General features: G+C 35.7%; 1 protein-coding gene across 2 annotated transcripts in view; it reads left to right on the forward strand.

Moving 5' to 3' along the window:
• Pi3K59F (phosphatidylinositol 3-kinase 59F) overlaps nucleotides 1–27,119 on the forward strand; it is a 586,771-nt gene that overhangs the window by 456,526 nt on the left and 103,126 nt on the right. For both annotated transcript variants that reach the window (XM_090405919.1, XM_090405920.1), the window contains 2 exons: nucleotides 2,839–2,988; nucleotides 10,961–11,035. In XM_090405919.1, coding sequence (XP_090262045.1) covers nucleotides 2,839–2,988; nucleotides 10,961–11,035 — 225 coding nt within the window. The remainder of the gene's footprint in view (nucleotides 1–2,838; nucleotides 2,989–10,960; nucleotides 11,036–27,119) is intronic.

Genomic DNA, 27,119 nt, shown 5'->3' on the forward strand with positions numbered 1-27,119 from the left:
ATGTTATTGGCTCCTTTTCCTGAATCTGTTTGTATAACCGTAATGCTTTCTGTTTGACATTTCCATCTAAAGGTATTCCTTTTTGTGAGCAATCTTCTATCCACATCACTAGGGCCATTTCCATCTTTAGTTTTATGATGTCTCTCATATACGATGATGACTTGGCACCTAATTTTGTTCCATGAAGAACAGATTTTCTAATGGCCTCTTCATTTTTCTTAATCATTTTCACAGTAGATTCATTCAATCCAAATTATTTCCCTAAGGATTTTGAACTTTTTCCAGCTGCTAAACAATCTAAAATTTGAATCTTAGTTTTCTAAAGAAACAGCTTTTTTTTCTTCTTCTGTCTAACTGAATTATCTTACATCGTGATTAATGGGGTAATGGAGTAATGTTACGAAAATATCTGAAAAATAATGAATAATTAACTTTGCTAATTTGATATTATGCATACTAAACTTCAAAATTTATACCTACTGTAGACCTACTTTTGCACCCCCCTCCCAGTATGTACACTGTACACACTCACCCACCCACATACACACATACATACATATGTGTGTTGAGATTTACTGCTAGGAGAAGAGATTTCGGTATTTATCATTAACATCTGAATAATTATATAATGCACTGTGTTTAAATATCTTATTCAGAACTTTCATTTGATATGAAATGAATGACTAAATTTTTAAGCTACAATTTTTTTATTGTTATTATAAACCATGTCACACAAGTGCTTGTCATACCTCGCCATGGATTCATTTTCCATCGGTACATTTACTGTCCACATTGCATTCACTCACCTCTCGCTACAAGCAAATCTTGTAACAATACTTGTCATTTATTTGCTTGCTGTGCTCTTACTCAACTTTCATGGACCACAGCCCTTGTTGAATTCTTTCCTATCATCTTTTAAAATCCTTTCTTTTTACTTCAAAATGTAAAATCTTGCATTTAGAATCATTGAACATTCACTCTCCTCCATCCTCAAATTCTTCCAGCGTGCTGTATCTGAGTCATATTATCTCTCATATGACTCATATCTGAGTCATATTAACAGTCGCATTTATCCCAGCTGTGAACCACTCAGCTTATAAATGAGTCCAGTATTTTAGGTGGTAGATAGTTTTCATTGTCCAGTGTCAGATCATCAGCCTGAATTGGCTGTTTAGTGTAGAGCAGGGAAACTAGATTAATTTACTTTAACCCACTCCTGGTACATAAATGTATGATAAGTTTATGACTGTGTGTGTAGGATTCACATAAAAATTAAAGTATGGATTCTCAAGATGTTCTTTGTGATATCTCCAAGGTATATGATTATGTTTGGCACAAAGGCCTCTCAGTGTATGGTCTGACTTCTCCAACAACCAGCTTGCTAACTTTCTCTCTGACCAAGCATTACATATAATGGTGGATGGATTTTTATCCTCAAACTTTGTAACTGCTACTGTAATTCTACGAGATTCCATTGTTTCACCTACTATTTTCTTCTGATTGTCAGTTACTTTCTCCAGTTGAATGTAAATTCTGTATTCAACTCTTTCACTTTACTCTTTTGCATTCTAATAGCCTTGCTAACATCATTGCATAATCTTGCTAACATAATCTTTGCATCTGGTAAGCACAATTTTGTGACTATCTTGTCAAGCACATCTCTTATAACAGGATCACCATACAGGACTCTCTCTTTAATTTTTCTTAGTCAGGCATTCCTTTCTCTTTTCTTGCATTTCTTTCTTTCCGTTCTCAGCTGAACCACTCACCAGACATTTCTGCATTTTCTCTAGCTCATGCTTTGTCTTGTGTAGCAATCCACATAACTCTGCTGTCTCCCTCATTAAGGCCAATTCTTCATTCTTCACATTGGTCATACTACTATTCTTTTTATTGTTACTTCCACTCTCTCTCTTTCAATCCTGTCTTCTGCTACACCATCACACACATTTTCATGTATATTCCCTGTTACATCCAGCACTTCAACTAGAATCCTTTATGTTAATTTAAATCTTTTTATTTATATAGTTTTTGGCTGTATTTCATGGATATTTTCTCTACAATTATAGGAAAACAATTCAAAAAAGAAAGCATCATTTCAATTGAATGCACATAATATTATATGCACTATCAGCTGCAGGAGAATAGCTCCATCTGCATTAATAGGTCTGCAAAAATAATTACAATAAAATAAATTAGTGTAATTTACAGCACATGCGAATGGTGAGCATTAGTCAGTATACAGTTTTTTAAAGGAAAGCATATTTCTGTATAATTATGTGTGATGTATAGTGAGAATTAAAGAAACTCTTAGTTTGTTTTGTCTTCATAACATTTAGTGTTTTTTTTATTATTATTTTTTTAAACATCTATAACAATTGTATAAAGCAGACCAATACCTTGGGTGAGTAATTATTTATTTATTTATTTTTTGTGGCTAGTAGATTTAAGCTGTATTTCTGGAGCCCTGCTTCCAGCAGTATGTACACTAATCTCACCATGATACCCTGTTACTTGTCAGGCATAATTGTCAAATGTGAAACAATGGAAGTGGTTATTATTTTGTGAAAACATTTTTGAGGAATGCAATATATGTAATATAAGGCACATTGAATCATGAAGTATGAATTATGCATCCTCAACATTATTCCTTCCCCTTCAAACACACTCACACATCCCTGAATAACAAGGTTATTTGCTAGTAACAGCGATGCATGTGTACCATGAGTATTATACAGGTTGTTTTTTCAGTGCTCTAAATAAGTCCAATTTAATTATGCTTTATTTTCCTTTATATTATTAATTTCTGTGGTAAGTAACTGAATGTTATTTAAACAGGATTTGTGCAGTACATAGAGTCTACTGCTGTGGCTGAAGTTCTAGCAACAGAAGGCAGCATCCAGAATTTTTTTAGAAAGCATTCTCCTTCAGAAAATGGTCCTTATGGAATATCTCCTGATGTGATGGATACATATGTGAAATCATGTGGTAAGATATTCCACTGAAAACTAATTTATGTAATATATTTGACTCTCTCATTATAGCAAACACCATAACAGAAGCCTGAGAAAAGCTTCACCTGTCCGCACAATGCTGTGATCCACGTGAAGTCACTGTGGCTGACTTCACATCCACTATAGCAAACTGTTCCTGTTACTTTTTAAGTTTCCTGCAGTGAAAACCAACTACATGCACTCAGGACATTTTAGTTGAGATATTTATTTTTCAAAAATTGTGACACAGTGGAAAGTGAAAATTGGACATAAATGACAGTATTTTGTAACTATAATATCAAATATTTACAGTTGCTAACCCTTGTTAAGCTGCATGTATTCACTGTTAATGTTCTTTAAATGTTCATATATTATGAATTCATTGTAAAGGTTGTGAAACTGTAACTAAGTTTACAATCTCTCATGAGTGACAGTCACACACATGAAACAGAATGCCTTTTTTTTTTTCAGTATACAATAATAGTGAAAATTGATTTCTGCAATTTTTGCACTGATTAACACTACAGTAAGTATACATTAAATTTTAATAGAATGTATACTTCCTGTAGATGACCATAATTAGAATTTAATTACTTTCTTAAAGCAATGTAACTTCACATCTATGTTGACAAGACCAGGATAAAACTTATTTATAAAAGGAATTGCAACTACAAAAACAACTGTACAAAAGTCTGTCAGGTAGGTTCCATATCTTCAGGTTTGTTAAGTAGATTAATCAAAACAATTCTTTCACTACTATGAATGTCTTTTTTCTCTGCTGAATTTTCCCTACCTACTGTTAGCTTTCACCATAGCAAATGCCATTATATCAGACTTATTCAGTATAAAAAAACTACTGAAATGATCCAAGTTCCATCATTGGGATTTTTGACACCCATGCCATATTATAATTCATGTGCTAATAACTGACTTCCTGCTATAACTTCATTTTTGGTCTCTATGAGTTCATTATTATGAGAATTGAATATATTTTGGGGATATTCAAGTAACTTGAGCTTGTATCTTTCATTTCACTGTTTCCCATGTGAGAAAAAGTTCAAATGGGCCTATGATTGTATTGCACTTTATGATGGTTAGCAAGTCATACATTAGAGTAAACTGATATGCATTAAAAACCAAAAAGTAAAACATTCGTTTTTAGAATTTCATTGTACTATTAGAAAAATAGCAAGCAATTTTATATTCTACTTTATCTTCTGAATGAAATTCTTTTAAAGTTTACTTTCAATATGAGAGATTTTTTACAGTAAACAAAGGTTTGCCATATAAATGAAACAATTACTGTCACTAGTAGCATGCATTTTTTAATCAAAATCTCCAAAATGAATTTCAACAAGTATATAAGAGCATCAATCCCACTGTGATAGAAATTCATTCTGGCCTCTTGGATTGCCCCTCATCTCCTAAAGTTGTCCTAATGTAATTTTTGAAGCACCCAAAAAGTAGCAGTCTTAAGAATGCCAAGTTTGGACTGCAGGTAGGTTGGGTGAACAATTCTCAGGCATTTCCTTTGCTTGAAGTATTATTGTGATATTCTGTTTGCTATATTGACAGTATTTATAGTTTTGGTAGAAAATTAACTAACATGCATCCCAAGAAAATAGTTCGCAACCTTGCTAGCTGATGATATGGTCCTTGTTTGGACAACAGATTTTATAGGCCTAATCATATTTTGAGGACTCTTTTGCGGATGTAATATGTTTCTCTCTCTGTTGTGGTTTGAGGTGAGTTATTATTATTACGAGTATCTCCATGGAGTCAGTAGACTCATCACAGGAGATCCAAACTATCAAGACAACATCTATCATATCTCTTCTTGAATTCATTTACAGACGAAGAACTCACAACTGAGACAGGCAATGCATTCACAACCCTCCAGGCAAAAAACCTCATTTTCACGCCCTTGTTAACCACACTTTTCCTTAATTTTCAGGGATGACCTCTTGTTCTTCCATCACTATCACACAGCTGAAACATTTCCCCTGCATCAATCTTATAAAACCTTTTAGTAATATAAATGTTTCTATCATATCCCCTCTTCTCCACCTATCAACCAACCTCTGCAATCCACAAGCTCTCAATCTGTCAATAAAGGGAGCATTTTTTACATCACTCACCAACTTAGTCACTCTCCTCTGAACCCTCTCCACAACCTCATCTCCAAGGAATCCAGGTGACCAGACCTGAGCACAGTAATACAAATGTGGAAGTATCAACGCTTTATAAAGGGGAATAATAACCTCTTTATCTCTGGATGTTAGTGTGTTCTTCAATAATCAAGTAATCTTATGTGCAATCTTGGACACCTTAGCAACGTGTCCCCTGAACTTCATCCCCAAGTCCCTAGCCTCATCAATCTCTTGGAGTACCGTTCCATCAATGTAGTACACAGCTGGTAATCTTTTAATCCCAAAATGCATAACTTTACACTTTTCCACATTGAACTGATATCCATTACCTTTTGTCCATTTTGCCAGCTTATTTAAATCATCCTGCAAACTCTCAACATGAGCTTGATTTTTATTGCGCTACCCAACTTTGCATCATCAGCAAATAACTGAATATCTCCCTTTAAGCCATTTCCTATATCATTTATGTACAAATTAAACAACAATGGCCCAAGCACAAAGCCCTGAGGCACACCACTGGTCACCTGCCTCATCCTGAATTCTGCTCCTCCATACACCACCTTCTGGTATCTCTCCCTGAGCCATTCTCCTATCCATATCACCAGTTTAATATCCATCCCCATCTGCTCCAATTTGCGCAACAGTATTCCATGGGGTATCCTGTCAAAAGCCTTAGCAAAATCCAGAGGTACCACTGTGTAGCCATCCTTTGTCCAACTCAGATGTCATTCTATTATAAATAGTTAATAAATTGCTAAGGCAGGATCGACCTTTAACAAAACCATGTTGGCTCCTATAGAGTATCATATCCTGATCCACCCATTCTTGGTGATTGGCCTGTAATTAACTACCGCAGTTTTAGAGCCACCTTTATGCAAAGGAACTATTTTGCTTTCCTTCCACTCCCTAGGGAGGACCATACCAGAGTTTAAACTTAAGTTAAATAACCAAGTAAGAGGCATTGACAATTCCTTTGCGCATTAATGCAACACCCGAGCGCTGATATTCCATCTAAACCTACAGCAGTGTTTGCATTTCAATTTTGCAGTATACTAAGTACCTCTGATTTCTTAATTTCAATTCTCACATTGTTTTTTTTTTTTACCAACTAAAATACAAGATATTTATGCTATACAATTCAATGTATGATGTTATACAATACAATTCAATCTATAATGTTATAGAATACAATTCAAGTAGTACAGTTCAACGTACAATATTTTACAATACAATTCAAGTTGTACAATATTTTACAATATAATTTAAGTATTACTATAATTTTGTTTTGGTACCTACACTTTTTTTTGGCTATTTATTTAGTTATAGTTAAATAAAAAGTTTTCGTAGTTTATAATAAGTTACTGGTTTTAGTGATAAAGTAAGTTAGTTTATGTATTTATGTGTAACCAAGGGCCATAGCTATACTGGTTACTAGAGAAATAATTAGCTCGAAACAGTCACTGCAAGTCCAGTATGAGGACTCCCCTTACACGGTTTGATTTGATGTACATGTTAATATATTAGTCTCCTAATTAAATGAAATAGTTAGTATATTGCTATCTTAATTGGATATGATAAGTGAGTTCCAATGATCTCTTATACTATATGTTTAAAGTAATTGTCAACATTGTTTAGTCCCATGAGGTAGTCTCAATCTTTTTCTGAATGCATATTCTGAGGTTATTGTTACAGTTACAGAGATATCCTCACTTGGGTGATAGACTTTTGAAAAGTGATCACTCAGTAACTTTACTATTACATCTGAATTTGTCACCTCAATACCATCAACACCCACTAAAGGTATCCTTCTGAAGTCATTCTTCCTTTTACTTGCCACATAGCAGAAGAACTCTTTGGGATTACCCTTGATCTCCTTGGCTAAAGTCTTCTCATAATCTGATTTTAGCTTTTCTTACTATGCTGATAACCTTCCTAGCTTGAGCCTTGTACTGCTCATGGGTGTTACTGATCACCTTTCTCCTTTTAAATTATCCATAACATTTTCTTTTTTTGCAGATCAAGCTTGATTCTACTACTCATCCTACTTGATACTACTACTACTACTAATCAGCTGAATCATGAATATGGATTATACAATCTCAACATTGTCCCCTCTTTTCCTGAGGAGGGGGCAATGTTGAGGCAATGATGACATTTTAATTAGTCATGGAACTGTCATGTAATAATAATAATCACCCTTGTAAAAATGCAATTTGTTGATATTTACACGTGAGTTAGCCGATCTTATACGGAGGTAGCAGGGTTTTTTCTCCTGGAAACTCTGGTTTTTCATCCCGCATACAGACAAATCAGCCCTTCAGAACACACGCAATTTACAGACAAAAAATACTAGTTGTGGTGGGTGGAGGTGGGCGGCAGATGATGTTGATGGAGATGATTCGTAGTAGAGGTTCGGTGTAGTGGTTGAGACAGTTGTAGGTGTCTTCGGACTCCTTGGAGGTATCAGGAATAATAATAATAATTACATAATGGCATTATGTAAATATCAACCTGTATTATTATAGACGAGTGATAAGAAGAAAGAAAGAATTTGGTGATATGTTTTCTTGAAGGTTGATTTCTTGAGGTTGTTCTAAAGAACAAAGTTATATAGAATGAAAGAGATGGATGAGAAATTGGTTTGATACATTTTAAGTGTATATGGATTTTGATCAGTAGCTGCTTGTGTTTGTTTTTCCATGCTTTGAAGAAAATGGAGGAATGGTGGCAGCAAGTTGAATGGAGTAACAACCATGAAAATACCTATAGAAAAGATATAAAGAAGAAACAAATCATCTGTGCAAAAGTGAATTGCAGTGGCTTCTAAGAGATGGGATCATCTATTAAATGGACTTTTCTCTCTTCTGGATATCATCATACCTTTTAGAGAGGTTTTTTTAATGCACCATTCCAAATGTGGAAACAGCATTCTAAGGTTTGGTGAGTTTGGAATTTATATGCTGTTATGCATTGGACAGGTGAGAATTCTTGAGTGGAAAAGGATACCACTTTTTTTTTTCTTTTTTTTTTTTATATATATATGTTGGGCCCATATACGAGAGGTTAACTGGTCAACCTATAGTACATTAGTACTGTATTTGGGCAGTGGGATGGGAAAGGAGAAACTTGTTGACATTTGATTTAAAAGCCTGTATATCGTATTCCTTGGGAAATACATCAGGGGAAGACTGTTCCACAGTAGCAGAGATGGAGGAGGAAAACAAACTTGTTCTGTGGGTTTCAAGGTGTACTGTGAAAGGATGTTGTGTGGTTGCTGTACGTGTTTCAATGGGTTTAGTACAGAGTGGGAGAATTATTGATGCTGTTTCAAATGAGCATTTTCCATGAAAATATTTATATAATATACAAATTCCAGAGACTAAACGTCTGTGTCAAAGTGGGGGGGGGGGGGAGTAAGTTGGTAAGAGATGGATCATTTATCAGTCTAATTGCTCTCCTCTGTATTGAGTCAAGCATTTTGAGGTAGCTTTTAGGAGCCCCACTCCAAATATCAGAATAGTATTCGAGTGTATAAGGTTAACAGCTGTTTTGAAGTGAAGTAATGTCTTGAGCTAAAGAGAAAGCCTAGTTTTTTGGAAACTGAGGATGCAATGGTTGTGATGTGTTTATGCCAGGATAGGCCTGATGTCATGGTAATTTCGAGAAGAGAGATTTCATCTTGTCTGGGAATTTGAGTGTTATCAAAAATAATACTGGGGGGAAAATGGTTCTTTTTTGTGGGAAATAAGACAAAACTGGGTTTTACTAGTGTTGAAGTTGATGAGGTTATCTGAGCCCCATCAGAGGATGTTTTGGAGGTCCGAATTAAGGGAAGTTCTGGTTGATGTGTTGTAGGGTGAAGTGAGTTGGAATGACTGGCGAACATTTGCCATTGTCAGTTATGCGTGCATTGGTGGCAAAGTGTGAAGCCAGTAGATTAGCTTTTTCTGTGGGTGATGTTGCAATTGAGCCATCTGGGTATGATAGGGGTGGGAGTAGTGTAGGGCAGAAGTTGCGACCAATTGCTTTGGCAAGAGACCAAAAGGCATGGTTGCCGCTAGGACAGGCTGCAAGTTTCCTGCTTTTTGCCTGTTCAAATTCTGTTTTGGAATCATTGATAATTTTTTGCATCTGTTTCGGGGGTTTGGTATAGGCACTGAAGGAGGATGGAGTTCTTAATTTGAGCCAGTTGTGATATGCCTGATTTTTCATTTGTACAGCCCTGGCACATCTTTTGTAGAACCAGGATTTGGATGGGGGATGGCAGTTCAGAGAAATGTGGGGAATATATGTTTTCATGCCAGTGAGGATTACTTTGGTGATATGTTCGGTGTATATGTTTGAATTGGAAGACTGCAAACAATAGTCCAACCATGGGAATGAAGCATAGTAGTCTCGGAGGCTGTCCCATTTGGCACTGTTATAATGCGAAACTACCCTTGTGCAGGTGTTTTTTTTTTAAGTAATGAAGCTTCAATTCCACCTATCTATCTGGGTTAAAAATTAAGTTTATTAATTATTATATTAGGAAGTGAATTTGACACATCTGGGTATGTGTTCTTTTTTTGAAAGTAGGAGTGACATATTTAGTACAAAATGTAATGATTGATCTGCCGTAGTATGAGATGGGCAGGATGGGTGAAGAACCAATAAGTGAGCATAGAAATCACAGAAATGACACATCAGTAAAACCATTAACAAAGATAATGATTCAAAAATTTATTAAAAAATCAATCATTGAATGAAAAAATTGAAGATTTTAAAAAATTAAAAATTACAGAACTAAAAATTAAAGAACAAAAAACCTGCAAGCCAGTGACATGAATGATGGTATACTGGCTATTTCATTGGATTTGTAATCAGGTATTAGATAGAGAAAACGATGAGCTTTCCACATAGCATGAAATAACAAGGTATTAATTGGAATTTGGTTGGTTTGAGTGTATGGTGGAGTAAATTATCTTGTGTAATTGCCATGAAAGCAAGACCAGTTAGGGTCTTTTCATATTTATTTATACTGGCTGGCTGGCTGTTATAATGCTAGAGATTCAGATCAATGTTTTATCCAAATCTCATGTTATTGTAGTATACAACCCAGATATGTCAAATTCTCTTTCTAATATAATAAATTGATAAATTGATAAAACTTAATTTTTATCATAACTGCTATAGTTTAGAATTCAGTGAAGCTCCTTTATCATAAAAGCCTCATTGCTTTCTGTTTATTTTTTAATATTAGGAGCACCATGAATATTTCAGAATATCCTAAATGCAAAAGTAGCTTTTGAGAAGACTAACAGCTTAAAAAAGAAAATAATATTGCACGAGAATATCTTGTATTGTTGTTTTCAAAATTTATTAAAAAAAAAAAAAAAAATTTGGATTTTTGAGAATTCATTAGAAAAATATTTTGAATTTCTTTTGATTTCACAGTGGAACTTTGGACTGATGCCATAAATAGTATTTAATAAAATAGCAGGTGCATATCAGTTGACTAATTTTGTCCTGGACAACACTTGCTTACTTAGCATATTGTAATATTCTTAATTTTTGACTTTCACTTATATGAACTTTATCATAACTGCTATTGTATAAATTATATATATTTTGTTTTCTCTGTTTAAATATTATAAGTATACAGACACAATATCAGAAAACAAATATATCAGCAGTAAGTTGTGATGAATTCCACCTATTTTCACTTTTCAATATGTACACTTAATATATAAACTGAGCTGTTACAGTCCTGTTTTGTATTGTCTTTATTTTATTAAATTCATACAAGCTTAAATAACATCTTTCATTTTATCCCATCAGCTGGCTACTGTATTATAACCTATTTGTTGGGTGTTGGAGACAGGCATCTAGACAATCTTCTTCTAACTAAAACAGGTAGGTTCTTTCTTTGTCGAAATATAATTTTAATTATAATTGCATTATTCATTGCTGGTTTATGGCTTAAAAAGTAATATATCTAAGAATGTAGTTTTACATTCTTAGATATATTAATGGGACATTTATGAAAAATGCAAACCAGGTGCTTGTCAAATTAATTAATTTGAGCCTGCATTGGAAGAAGGAATAGAAGATGAAAACATTTTTGTTTCCACCTTCTCTTAAGCACTTAGAAAGCTATCTCGAAAATGTATGAGGGTGATCTGAAAAGTTCTCGGCCTCGACCCTAGATGGCAACACTATCAGCAAGATTTTTTTTTTTTTTTACGTTGGTACATCTGTCATAAGCATCCATGTGAAATTGCAAGGTATTCTATCAAGTAGTTTGTTTTATACAGCTCTCTGAAGCAAAAGTGTTGGCTCTATTCCTTGAAATGGATAAAATTGAGTAGTGTGCGGTTATAAAATTCTTTGTAAAAGAAGGTTTAACGGCAAAAGAAATTCATTTGAAGTTCATAAAAGTTTATGGGCACTCTTCTCCTTCGTTTTCGACAATTAAGAAAGGGGATGCCGAGTTTAAACTGGACCCTACCAGCCTTGAAGATGATCCACGTGAAGGACGTCCAAAAAAGTGTAACAACACCAGAAATCATTGATCAAGTGCATGATATGGTATTGGATGACCAGTGAGTCAAATTGCAAGAAATTGCTAAGACTATAGGCATTTCAAAAGAACATGTAGGATATATTTTGCATGAAGAATTGCATATGAAAAAGCTTTGTGCAAGATAGGTTCCCATGCTTGCTCACAGCAGATCAGAAATGCACTCACATGAAAATCTCTGAACAGTGCTTAGAGCATTTTTACAAGAATAAAACTGATTTTGTGTGGCAATTTATTACTATGGATGAGACTTGGATTCACCATTACCCACCAGAATCCAAACAGCAGTCAAAACAGTGGACAGAAGCCTGTTGTTCAGTGCCAAAGAAGACAAAGTCAGTTCCATCAGCAGGAAAGGTCATGGCATTGGTGTTTTGAGATGCTCAAGGCATTTTGTTTATTAATTATCTTGAAAAGGGTAAAACAGTAACCTGGGAATATTATTCCGATCTTTTAACCAGACTAAACGAAAAAATTCATGAGAAAAGACACAGTTTGTAGAAGAAAAAAATCACCTTTCATCAGGACAATGCAATTGCCCACAAAAGTGTTTTGGCAATGGGAGAATTAAGATCTTCACTATGAATTGTTGGAACATTACACCTTATTCCCCAGATTTGGCTCCCTCTGACTTCTATCTCTTCCCAAAACTAAAACTAAAAAACCTCACTGGTCAGCGTTTTTCTTCGAATCAAGAGGTGATTGCAGCTGTAGAGGGGTATTTTGCAGATCTTACTGAGAAGTTGGGATAATGGTGCTGGAGCATCGGTGGAATAAATGTATTAGTCTTAAGGGAGATTATGTTAAAAATTAAAAATAATTTTGAAATTATAATTCATTTTTTCATTGTTAGGCTGAGAACTTTTCAGACCACCCTCGTATTTAACAGACTTTTTTGTTGTCTTATCATTATCATATTATTATTATTATTATTATTATTATCTGAGACCTCCAGGGAGTCAAGGACTCATCAAGGGAGGCTATGAATCACCCAAACCACCTGTCATATCTTCCCTTAAGTTGATTCATACTATCCCTAAAGGCAAACTATTCCACTCACTGCTCTCGGGAGAAAAACCTAGCCCTTACCCCTTTCTTGACTTCAAATAAATTTAACTTCCATGGATTCCCGCATGTTCTCTCCCCACCTTCCATATATTTTTTTCATCTGAAAAAAATATATGGAAGGTGGGGGAGAGAACATGCGGGCATCCATGGATCTGATAAAACTTGTGAAAAATTCAAAAGTTTTATCAGATGATATCCTACAACACCCATTCAAAAGTTTATTGACCTCTATTATATCACCCCTCTTTCTCCTGTTAACCAGAATCTGCAGATTGCAAGTATGTGGATACTTGCAATCTGTCCTTATAATTTTAAATCACATAATCCAGATATAATCTTTGTAACACTTCTTTGTGCCCTTTCCATAGTTTCTTTATCTCCTTAGAGCCTGGAAGACCAAATCTGCAGACAATAATCCAGGTGTGCTCTTATCAAAGCCTTATAAAGAGGCAAAATGATTTCCTTATTCTTACTTATCAAGGTTCACTTCATCATCACAATTATCCTCTGAGTTGTATTTGTAACTTTTGCTATGTGACCTTTGAACTTCAAATTCCTATCCACCAATAGGCCAAGATCCCTTGCCTCCTCTGTTTCTTGTATCATAACTCTGCTAATATAATATGCCGCTGGAACTGTATCACGCCAAAACGCATAACTTTACACTTACTAATGTTAAACTGATAGCCATTTTTGTTTGCCCAAATTTCTAGCCTATTCAAATCTAAGTGCTGAATATCAGTAGATCCCTGATTGCCCTGCCTATCTGTGCATCATTAGCAAATAATTGAACATTTGATGTTAGACCCTCCCTGAAATCATTAATGTACAGATTGAACAATAATGGACCAAGGACTGAACCCAGAGGTGCACCACTGGTCACCTTAAATCTGGCAGATTCACACCCAATATATCGACTTTTTGATATCTGTCTGTCAACCTTCTCCTGATCCAAGTCAAGAGTTTATATTCCAATCCCATATTCTCCAGTTTATGTAACAGCCTTTCATGTGGTATTCTATCAAATGCCTTAGAAAAATCTAACATTATGATAGTGTATCCATTCCCTTTATCCTACCCGGCCATAACATTGTTATAAAATATGAGCAAATTGCTAAAACATGACCTTCCTTTAGTAAACCCATGCTGGTCCTTTCAGAGTGTAGCTTGTTTGTCTACCCATTTCTGTATGCAAGTTCTTACAACTTCTCTAAAATCTTCACTACCACACCAGCGATACTAATAGGTCAGTAGTTAGACAAAACAGTTTTTGCACCACCCTTGTATAGTGGAACTACCATACATTCCTTCTATTCCTGTGGTATCATTCCTGAGCTGAGCTGAGAATCAAGTTATACAACATGTGAAAGTCCTAGTCAATTCGGCTGAACATCCTTTAACAAACGGACTGATATTCCATCTGTCCCTATAGACAAATTCTTATCCATGTCAATTCTTAAGCCTCATTTTCATGAGCCTCTTACTATTCATCCAATGTACCAGTAGCACTGTGCCAATTTCATGGTCATGTTTTTACATACCTGGTTCATATATCTTAGCAAGGTGGGCACTCATTGGCTGAACAATCTCATTAACTTCCGACACTCGAGTACCACCTGCATTCAATAAAATTATTCTTTCACATTCATTCTTTCTTTTGCTTGCGGCATAACGATAAAATTCTTTTGGATTGCCTTTAGCTTGCATGGCCAATTTCTTTTCATACTCCAATTTAGCTTTCTGCACAATATGCGTTACTTTTCTGGCCTGAATTTTACATATTTCATAACTCCTCTCACTCTTATTCTCATGATATTCTTTCCACATCATCATCTTCGTGTGTATCTTTAGCTTATTAATGAGTTGCACACCCATTTCAGTCCCAACCTATTTATTCTTCGAACACTAGGGATATACTCAGATACCATCTCATTTAAGACCTTTTTAAAGATTCCCATGCATTGCTGACATTTTTTCCATTCAGTAACCATGGGACCAAAGATAGTATTCTTCTAAGTTGATCATAATTTCCTGCTTTGTAGTTCAGCATGTAACCTGTTTTAATTGGAGCTTCAATACAAGTAGATACTTCCCAAGAAAGAACCGCATGATCACTGTCACCAGTTGGTGGTAAAATAGCCATATTCTTGACAGAGATCCCTTCTGACGCTATGAGCAAATCCAACACTCTTTGACCTCGAGTTCCTTCTTTCACATGTTACTTGAGAAAGTTGTCTCTCAATAATTCAATAAATTCCTGTTCCTTCTTATCATGAAATGTCTCTTCTACCCAATCAATGTTTGGAAAATTAAAGTCACCCATAATGATCATTCGTTTGCTACCCATAAGGCTAAATTGGCAATGCATTTCTTTGTTGCCTGCAACTGAGCCGCCATATCTGTAGCAACACACCCACCATATATTTCATTCTGTTAACCTCCACTTCACACAAGATAGACTCAAACTCACCACTACATGGGACATTGTTACTATCATTGTTTTCTTGTGTTTCTACCCTAGCAGGACTTAAGTCATCAGATATCATTAGTAGTACTCCTCGTCCTCTTCTCCTATCTCTTCTGTCATTCCTAAAAATGGTACATCCACACTCGATCCCATTTACCATATCTGATTCTAATAGTCAGGTTTCACTAATGCCAACAATCTTAGGCCACATCATATTCAATAAAGCAACTAACTCAATCCCTTTGTTTCTGATGCTCCTGGTATTTGTGTATAGACATAATAAATTACCACCTAGCCTATTCTTATAATTAGATATGCAATCTATTTGATCTTGTCCTAGAATTTTCTCTTTTCCCTCCCACAGACATACTTAAAAGGTCTGAACTCAAAGCATATTTTCCCACCTCTTCGTTACATATGTAACCATGTTCGAAGATATTCATACCCTTATCAGGTTTGCATACCATCGCTGAACTTTCACACACATTTTTCTCATTCCTCTCTTGATGATCTAGTTTCCCTGACTCTGCGTTAGGTTTCATACCAAGAAGTAATTTCTCCAGGCTCCTGATGCCAAATGAATTCAAGTGCATGCCATCTTTCTTATACAAGTTTTTTTCTGCCATCAAAAATACACTCCATACATCTAAAAACTCGCATCCATTTCTTCTACACAGCCTACACGTGAAATCATTTGCTATCCTCGCCCTCCTACTTACCTCAGTACTGTCATATCTGTGTAGCAATCCTACAATTTTTACTCTTTCACATTTGTTTCTCACCTCTTCAACAGACCTTTCATTATCTTATACTGTTTTTGTCACTATTTAAATTATTAGTACCTACCAGAACAACCATCTCTTTTACTTTTCTGTTTTTCTTTTTGAAAAAATTGTCATATTGTTCATTTTTGTCCCTGAGAAACTAGAAGTGGTGACTCCCTCAGCAAGCGCAAATTTTAAGATTGAGTCACCATATCATATCACCTCTTTTTTCTTAGATTTTAACTGACTTACCTTCTTGTTATTAATATTCTGATTACTGATGTCACTACTCTCCTGTCTGTTCTTGTTTTGATCCTTTTTACTTATCGTGTCAAAGTTTAGTCAAACATTTTCCAACTTTTCCAATTCTCTGGTCAATTTTATAATAATTTCTTTTAATCGAGATATTTCTAATATCAACTTATCATCATCACTGCAGCAGTACTGTTGTTCATCAGGACAAACACTCCTCGGTAGTAACAACGTGAGCTGTATACACTGCCTTGCTACGATGAGTTTTCAGCACTATTCTTAAGGGTACTAAAAGTTAATATTTCTGCAATTATGTTATAAAATGCTGTAGTATAATAATTACCCTAAAAACTACAATAATATACTCAAAATACACAATTAAATCTAAGAAAACAATAAATCAACAAAATCACAGATCATTTAGGAATTTTCTAACAGCATTTCTTTTCACTCGATGCTTTATAGCTAAAAATTAGCAATGAATTTTCAACAATATCCGATACTTATTAGCATTTCTTTGCTTATATATATATATCCTTGCATTTAGAGCATAAGTGTTTTCATTGGATGGATTTTGTCAAATTTGTAATCTCTTTAAATTGAAAATCATGTGGCGCATTAAATTGTAGTCACACTGTATTATATTCTTGGCTTTAGCCTGTTTGCTCATGCTTCGATAAAGGCTACAGCCAAGAATATAATACAGTGTGACTACTAACAATTTAATGTTAGCAGCCACATAGTTTCCAATTTAAATCATGCTGGAGAATTTTAAGAGATTACAAATTTTACAAAATCCATCCAATAAAAACACATCATCATCATCAAATTCCTGCATGTACCATCAAGGGGTGTACAGGATATGATAGTACTACATGAAAAATTTACATCTTTACTAACTTCCTATCTACAATTTTCCTCCAAATCAGTCTGTTACTTGTCAAGACTCCAACATTACCAGATCTTATATTTCTATCGTCTAAGATATAGGTGGATTGATACGGTACAAAGTGCCATATCAATCCACCTATATCTTGGTCTTCCTCTGGGTCGATTTCCTGCCAATTTGGCAAAGAACACTTGTTTTGCTAATCTTTCCTCGCCCATTCTGTTTAAGTGACCATACCACCTGAGATTAGCTCTGCTAATGCATTCCTGGATGCTGACAATGTCAAATTCTTCCTAATATTCTCGTTTCTAATATGATATTGCCATTGATGCCATCTGTTCACGCCTCTAATTTTTCTCAGGACTCTCATATCTGCGGTCTCTAGTCTTTGGTCAAGTGTTTTACTTCTGACTCAGCTCTCAGATCCATAAGTTAAAATTGGTTTGAACACTGTCTTGTATACAGCTAATTTAGTATTCCGACTAATTTCTCTCTTATTCCATAAGAATTTATTCAGTTGACTTCCTACCATACCAGCTTTGTTGATTCTGTTGTCTATTTCCATATTTAATTTACCATCTTCACTAAAAATCGTGCCTAAGTAGCTGAAATGTTTTACTTGTTCCACAGCTTCTCCATTCACAACACAGTTGACATTTTCAGTGTCTTTGTCTTTTTATTGCTGACCTTCATTCCATATCTATTACAACGGTTATTCAATTTAGTCAGAGAATCTTGCAGTAGTGGATTTATTTAGTAGTACAACATCGTCAACATAAAGCAAACAGCTGACATTAACATCTCCAATTGTGATATCATGTTTAATACCACTTTCTTTCATAATGTATCCATATAGATAATGAATAACAGAGGGTATAATGTACATCCTTGTCTCACACCAGATTTAACATTAAACCATCTTCCTGTACTTCAATTCTAACTGCTTACTTACAACTCAAATAAAGACTAAGTATTGCTTGATATAATGCCCCATTGACACCATATAACTGCAGCGTATTGAATAGCTTCACTCTTTGGCACCTTGTCATATGCCTTTTCCAGATCGACAAAACTTAAATACAGATCTTTGTTATATTCCCATGCTTTCTCGACTATTTGTCGTAAAGTGAAGATCTGATCCTGACAGCCTCTATTTGGCCTGGATCCAGCTTGTTCTTCAGCAAGCTTTTCTTCCACAATTCTTCTCAACCGTTTCTCAAGTATACTTGCATAGATCTTGCCAGGAACACTCAGTAGGGAAATACCTCTGTAATTCTCACATTCAGTTTTATTTCCCTTTTTATATATGGGTACTATGAGAGCTCTACTCCAGGAAATTCGTCCCTCTCTCCAGGCATTCTGAACTATGCAATGCAGCCACTGTAAGACTTTTATACCACCATACTTCAGCATTGCTGGTCGAATATCATCTACTCCTGCTGCCTTTCCACATTTCAAGCCTTTGATGGATTTGTCTACTTCAAGTATGGATGTGTATTCCTGACTGCATGCCTGGTCAGTGTTTTTTATCACTATGTTGTCATCACTGCTTGTTTCATTTAGCAAATTTTCAAAGTAATTACTCCATACTTCAAGAATATCTTTTTCTCCCGTTTTCATGTCACCTTTATCATCTGTAACTCCTTTTACAGCACTCTTTCCTCCATTCCTAAGCTTCTTCAACAACCTCCAGAATATTTTGCCACCTTCTTGATATTTATTTTCTATGTTCTTGCCAAAGTTTTCCCATGACTTTTGTTTAGCTAGCTTTACACACTGTTTAGCTTTCTTACATTTGTCTCTGTATTCTCTAAGAGCACAAGCTGACTTATTTGCCAAGACCTTTTGATATGCTTTCTTCTTTTCCTTCACTGCCTCTTTAACTTTCTGTCTCCCCCATGGAGTTCTAATTTTTCTATCCTTGCAGACAACTTCACATGCCTCTCTATCTGAATCAATCAGGGTTTTTTTCAAGGCTTGCCACTGAATCTCCTATTGTTTGCTGTTCTCAAACTCTTTCATTTTTCCTTGAATAATCTTTGTGTATGTTAGTCTACAGTTCACATCTTAGAGCTGCTCAACTTTTATTCGCTTTAAAACTTTCTTATATGTCATTCTTTTCAATATGAAATTCAATTTTATCCTGTTCAAGACTAAATAGTGATCACTTCCAATTTCAAATCCTCTGTACACTCTGGTGTCCTGCACCAGGGAGAAAACATCGCTATGAACAATAACTTAGTCAATGAGACTTTTCTTATTCCTTGCCTCTTCTCTCCATGTGAAATTGTGACCAGTCCATGTTCTGAGCAGGAATCCAACAGGTATTTGCCATTATTATTAGCTTTGCTCTTTTCTCCAAATTTTTCCCAAACATTTTTGTATGTCTGACAATCATTTCCTACTCTGCTATTTAGATCCCCAACAAGGACCAACTTTTCCTTTTTCATTGTGTCAGTAGCTTTCTCTAGAGCCTCAAAAAATTCCTCCACTTCTACCTTAATAGAACCTTCTGCGGGACCATAGGCACAAATAAGTCTCATTGTCCAGTTCACCATTCTGATATTTGCCCAAATCACTCTACTTGACACTGCCTCCCATTCAAGAAGATGAGCCTTGTATTTTGTGTTGAATACTATGGCTACTCCTTCTTTTCCTTGATTGTCATTGCCTGAATATAACATTTTGTATTTATTGCTTGGAAAGACCTCACCAGTTTTTGTCATTTTTGCAACAGTCACCCCTATTATGTCGATCTGGTAATTATCTAATTCCTCTGCTAGCTCCATTTCTTTGCCATTCAGGCTTCTTATGTTGATAGTACCGATCTTTAACTCTGGTGATGTTGAGTTGGGGTTTGTTTTCAGATTTGTTCCAGTAGCTGACTTTTCGCTGTTCGCCCTAGTTCCCTGGCGTAAACAACAGAGGCCTTGTTTAAACGGACGACGCCCCAGCCAGCATGAAATTTTGTCATGTTGTACTATTCTTTTGTATATTGGTTTAAGCCAATAAGAATACAATTTGGTCAGCTAAATCCCAAATTGCCAGCCCATTCTCGTTCATTCAGTATCCAGGTAGATACCCAACAGAGTGCACCACGAGAAGGTGAGGATTGGACATTAGGTCAGAAGCCCTGGTCAGTTCTCCGCATTCCTTTAAAGGCTATGTGGAGGTCTCCTCTCAGTTATACAGCTTTGATCTTTAACCAGTGCCCTAAAAACACTTATGCTCTAAATGCAAGGATATATAAGCAAAGAAATGCTAATTTTTAGCATTGAATTTTAGAGTAGCTTTATGACTAGGCTGTTTTTATCTGGAGGCAGATGACTTTGTGAAAGGCATTCACATCTCAAGATCCCATAATGCATAGTACACTTTGTTTTGGGCATGTATATAATTATGTATGCCCAAATTATACAAGAAAAAAGCAAAGATTTTGTGATTATAATGGGAGACTGGAATGGAAGTTGTGGGGGAAGAAGAAGAAGATGGAAGTGTAGTAGGAAGATACAGACTAGGTAATAGAAATGAGAGAGGGGAAAGGTTAGTGGAATTCTGTAAATAAAATAAGGTAATAATTACGAATACTTGGTTTAAAAATATTTAAGAGAAGACTATACACATGGAAAAAACCAGGAGATAGGGAAAGCTATCAAATTGATTATATTATAGTAAAGCAAAGATACAAGAATAGTGTAAAAAATGCATGCACGTATCCTGGAGCTGATATTTACTCTGACAACCTGCTGTTCATAGAAATAAATGTGAAACTAAAGAAGATAAAAGAAGCTATGAAAAGGAAAAAATGGAACTTAGAGAAATTAAGAAATACCAAGGAATTTGAAAATAGATTGGAGAAAGAATTAGAGACCAAACTGAAGATCCAGAAAAGCAATGGGAACAAGTTAAAGAGAAAATTAAGAAGATTGCAGAAGTAGAAATTGGAAATGTATGAGCTAAAAGAATAAAAAAAACTTTGGATAACTAATGAGATGATTTCTCTAATGGAAAAATTAAAACACCCCAGAATAGAAAATACAATATAGAACCCTGAATGACAAATTGAGAAGGGAAGTAGAAAGAAGTAGAGAAGATTGGCTTAAAAAACAATGTGAAGAAATGGAAAATTGTGAGTTTGGAATCCTTTCTTTTATGAATGTGAGTTGGAAGGTATGATCTTTTGTACGAAAAAGCAAAAAGCATGAATCCCAAGAGAAATGGAATTCGAACTAGAGGCATAGAAAATAAGAATGGGAAAATCATAACTGAAGAAGATGAAATCCTAATGAGATAGAAAGAATACATTGAAGATCTATGTGACAAGGAAAATAGACCAAATGAGTTGCAATTAGAAGATATACAGAAGGTAAATGAATATGATCTAGGCCCAGAGATTTTGAAGACAGAAGTAGAAATGCCCAGAAATGGAAAGGCAGAAGGAATAAATGAAATAAATGCAGAATTCCTGAAGCAACTTCAGAAGAAAAAAACTGAAGAAATAACCAAAATAATAAATTTAATTTATAACAAAGGAGAATTACCAAAAGATTTTATGACCTTAATATTTATACCTATACCAAAGAAAAGTAATGCAGTGAACTGCAAGGATTTTAGAACAATTAGCCTCATTTCCCATACATCAAAAATACTTATGAGAATTCTAACATGGAGAATTGCATCTAACTTGGAAGAATTTCTTGGAGAAGATCAGTTTGGTTTCAGGAAGGGTAGGGGAACAAGAGATGCGATTGGACTGTTAAGAATAGTAAGTGAAAGAAGTCTGGAAGTGAATAAAGAAGTTAGTATCTGTTATATAGATTTTGAAAAAGCTTTTGACTTTGTAAAATGGGATAAGATGGTGGAAGTAATGGAAAAGATTGGTATAGATTGGAAAGACAGAAGGCTAATTATTTCACTATATATGGGACAGACTGCCATGGTGAGAGATATATGGTACAACCGAACCAGGTATCATTGAACGAGGAGTAAGACAAGGCTGTTCTGTCACCAATTTTGTTTAACATGTATTCCGAAGCAATGTTAAAAGAGGCACTGAAGAATTCGGAAGAAGGCATAAAGATTGGAGGTAGACAGATATTTGCAATAAGATACACAGATGACAAGGAATTATTATCAAATACTGAAACCGGACTACAACATCTGTTGAACAGAATACTGGAATCCTGTATCAATTATGGAATGAAAAGTAACATATGAAAAACAAAGGTAATGAAAACAGCAAGGAGAGAGGCAAATATGGATATCAGAATAAATAGGGAAAAATTGAATCAAGTAAAGCATTTAAATATCTAGGAAGTGTGATTAGCAGTGATGGAAGATATAAAAGTGACATAAAAGCAAGAATAGCGATGGGAAGAAATGCCTTTAATAGAAAATGGAATTTATTCAGAAGTAAAATGGACAGAAACCTAAAGAAAAGACTAATAAAATGTTATGTGTGGAATGGTGCCCTCTATGTAGCTGAAACCTGGACATTGAAGAAAGAAGAAATTAAGATTTTGGAAACCTTTGAGATGAGGATTTTGAGAAGGATGGAAAAAATCAAATGGACAGATGAAATAACTAATGAAGAGATCTTAAAAAGAGTAGAAGAAGAAAGAAGTCTGTTAAAGAGGATAAAAAGAAGAAAGGGAAACTGGATCGGACATATTCTGAGAGGAAATGGAATCATCAGAGATGCCATCGAAAGAAAAATAGATGGAAAAAGACCCAGAGGATGAGTAAGGAAAACAATGCTAGATAACATTCTGAATGGAGACACGTGCACATCCTTGAAAGAGAAGGCCCAGAACAGAAGAGAGTGGAAGGAAAGTTTTTGTTACTAAGAAATGAACCTGCACATTTGCAGAATACTTAAGAAGAAGACAGGCCCCTCCGTGAAGTATAAAGGCTCATTGTGGGAGACCCAAACTATCCACACATTGAAAATGAGTGGAAACAAGGAAGAACCGAATATACACCAGTATTTCCCAACGTTTTTTGGATCATGCCCCACCTCAATGTCTCAAAGATTTTGATGTTCCCCCCCCCATTCACCGACAATGATGAATGTTTTGAGTATATCAGTGATGAATGCGACATCATATTCTAATTGCCCTCCAAAATATTCAAATTGCCCTGCCTGTGAGGCGTATACCCAACATTGAGAAACACTGATATACACCTAACAGTCTTAGCGAGGGATCAAACGGCTTGTCTACAAAAGTATTTTTGTAGACAAGCCATTTGAATAGCTGTCTGCAAATAAAATGTAGTGTTATTTGGCTTTTTTTGTGGGAGATTTTTTTTTTATGTCCACAGTGACACCAGTATTTATTTATAATTTTTTTTTTTATATCCGACTGCCATCTATGAAAGGTTAGTTTATAGCATTGTAGTACCATTGGTAGACAGTATTTTTTTTATATTTTCATTTGTTTTACACAATTTGGAAACCTTGGTCTACAGACCAAATATGGAGCTTTTTCAAGCTACTTTGGGCCTCCAATAAGTGCAGTGGTTTTACACTGGTCAGTGAGATTCAATTCCCACCTAAAGTCAATCACAAACCTCATCCATGCCCTTGGCAGGATTCAAACCCACAGCCTGTTAGCTGGAGAGCAGAGACATGCTAATGGCTTAGCCAACCAGGTCATCATATTCTTGCTATTGGTGGGATATTTCATGGTTATGTTGCTTGTGGATTTTATAGAGCAGGGGCATGCAGTAGAGGTGAGACTGTGCATAATACATGCACACGATGTATGCAATCCCAATCCAAACGTGGCCTCGATAGCCTGCTGCTATACTTGGAATGAGCTGGGCGTAAGCAACAGTAAGATGATTTGCTAGCTGATTGGGAAGCCTCTTATACAGCAGCTGGCCTATGGAAGCCATCTTACTGCTGTACTTTCAAGTGGAAGAGGTGCTAGTGCTCTACGTGTATTAATAACATGTTGAATATGCCTGGCCATCACCTGCCTGCACTAAGAAGAAAGGAATAAACACGAACAAGGCCTCTAATCTGGAGATGAAATATGAGAGTAGCCACTTTATGCTTCCAATAAGAGGGTGATGGTGGTGTTTCAATTGATATTGAAAGTCATTACTATCTGGTGGTCTACATGCCATTTCTTTAGTGTTATTCATGTATATGAATTGCCACTGAAGGGCAGGTTACATTATAGATGACTGTTTCTAAGAAGAAACCAATATACTGAGAACACATATTGTTAAGAAAATATCTAGCGGTGTAAGCAGTGCACGAAAAGAGCTGCAAGAATCACAGGCATAGTGAAAATGTCACTATTCTGCTTCCTTCATGGTGCATAATCATCATAGCAACAAATTTTTCTTTTCACAAAAACAATTTTGTTCATCCCCAATGACTGGTAATTTGCATGCATTCATTACAAACAGTCAACAGTACACCTGCATTTTATAGAACTCTCATTTGTACGTATTTGCAAATGATGCATGCAGTACAATGTCGGTGAAAATGTGAAGTAAATTTTTTCTCCACACCAAAAAAAATTCCCTTTCCTTGCATCATTCAAACTGCGTTCTAATATACCAATTTTTCTAATTTTTATGATTTATTGAAATATCTAGGAACTTATGGGGACACCCTGTGTATATTATTATTATTATTATTATTATTATTATTATTATTATTCAGGCCTCCATAATCAGAGTCAAATATTCCGGATGTGTGGTGCTCATCCACTAAATATCAGTATCACCAATATTATATTTTTGCATTTATTCCCATTAACGACTCCTCCAATTGTTTGCAGACTTAAAATTGAACACAATATACTAATGCTTCATTATCTTCTTAAAAAGAAGCCAATGAAGATTTATGGGACACCCTATGTATGTGTGTGTGTGTAATGAATTACTCTTTAATGCCATTAAACAAAAAATTTCTTTAACATGACTTGTGAACAAGCATTGTTGAGATCACTATTGAAATTACTATAGCAGGTGATAAGTGTGGTAAAATAAGAATCAAATATTATTCGTCAGTGGAATGATGTTAACCTAATTCTAGTAGCAAGGCTTATATGTTGGCCATACATAACTGGTAATTAGCTTACGGAATTAACAACGCATCTAAAGGATATTAATTAAAGGCAACTTTAATGAATAACTTCAATATTTCGGCAACGTCACATTGCCATCTTCAGAAACATAAAAATATGGTATGTGCATGCAGGCAATAACAAAAGCAAACGAGGAAGAAGGTAAGAAACTAATATTGTTCCTAAAGTCCTAATGGTGCCCACTGGTGGGCTAATTGGGTTTTCTTGACCGTTGGGCTGAAGTTCTCATAATGCAAGTCTCCCAAGTTTGGGGTAGTTTCATGCACCCAAACTTGTTGAGGTTTTGAACGTTTTTTAGAGCTGCTGATGATTCCTTGAATAATCTTTCGTACTTAAACTTGCTGCGGTGTATTATTTTAGTTTTCTTCCAACGAATTCTATGGTGGGTATCTAAGGGTCTGCCAGCCCAGAGTGGCTGTACTGGTGAAACCGGATGTAGTCTTTGTGTTCTGAAATCCTGATTTTGCTGTCCTGCCTGTTTGGCCAAAGTAGGACAATTTGCAGCTGCAAGGGACCTGGTATATACCAGGTAGGTCTAGGAGAAGTGATTGGTCTTTGGTAGAGCGGATAAGGGATGCCAACTTTTTATATGGTCTATAACAAGAAGTCACATCATATTTTTTGAGGATATTGGTTATTTTCTCAGAGGTTCCCTGGATGTAGGGGATAGTGATAGATTTGGAGTAATCTTTATTGTGGAGGGGGGGGGGGTTGTGGTTTACTGGTTTTAGTATTTTTTGGGGGTTATAGCCATTGGCTAAGAAAGTGTTGAAGATGTGGTTAGTGGTTAGGGCATCGTCATCTGAGTAGATTAATTTTGCCCTGTTATATAGTGTTTTTATAACCCCGTATTGTTTTGAGGGAGGGGGGGAGATTGCTCTTGAATGTATCTGCCTGTATGGATAGGTTTTCTGTAAACAGAGAAAACCAAAGATCCATCAAGCTGGCGAGTGATTAAAGTGTCTAGGAAGGGGAGGGTGTTGTTTTCCTCTTTTTCTAAGGTGAACTGAACTCTGGGGTGTTGGTTGTTTAAGTGTGTTAGGAAGGAGTGGAGTGTATCTGAGCCATGTGGCCAAATAGCGAACACATCATCCATGTATGGAAGCCAAATAGTCGGTTTTTGTGGGGCAGAGTTTAAGGCTTTCTCTTCAAAGGTCTCCTTACAGAAATTGGTCAAGGGTGGGGAAAGTGGTGAACCCATGGATGTCCCTTCTATCTTTTTATAGAATTTTGCTTGCCAAACGGAATAGCCTGAGTTCATTGTGAACTGAAATAGGGCTGCGATATCGGGAGGAAACTTGGCTTGGATGAGCTCTTGGGATTCTTTGAGTGGGACGTTAGTGAATAGGGAGGAGATGTCGAAACTGACCATTATGTCAGTGTGTTGGAGTGAGAGGTTTTCTATACTGGCTTTAAAGTGGGCTGAGTTTTTTATGTGTGATGATGTGTTGCCAGTATAGTGTGTGAGCATTTTGGCTAAATGTATGTGGAGGAATCGATGCCATCTGCTATGGGACGTAATGGCACATTTTGTTTATGTATTTTTGGGAGTCCGTAAATACGGGGGGGAGGGGGGCTTCTAGAGTTATAAGGTTTTAGTTTGTTAGTGACTTCCACAGGCTGAGAAGTGGCTTTCTTAAGGAGTCTGTGGAGAGTTCTAATCTGATTGCTGGTAGGATTACATTCAATAGGGAGGTAGGTAGTACGGTCTAGTACTTAAGCATTAAGCTTACCTTTGTAGTCCTTTTGATTGAGCACCACAGTGGCGTTTCTCTTATCTGCTTTGGTGATTACTATTTTTTTGTTTTTCTTTATTTCTAGTAGAGCTGCATATTCGTCTTTAGATAAGTTGGTTTTTGGAGGTTTTGCTTT

The sequence above is a fragment of the Typopeltis vanoorti genome, chromosome 16 (assembly GCF_054136105.1).
Source record: "Typopeltis vanoorti isolate ZY-2024b chromosome 16, IOZ_Tvanoo_1.0, whole genome shotgun sequence".
NCBI classification, from domain to species: Eukaryota; Metazoa; Arthropoda; class Arachnida; order Uropygi; family Thelyphonidae; genus Typopeltis; species Typopeltis vanoorti.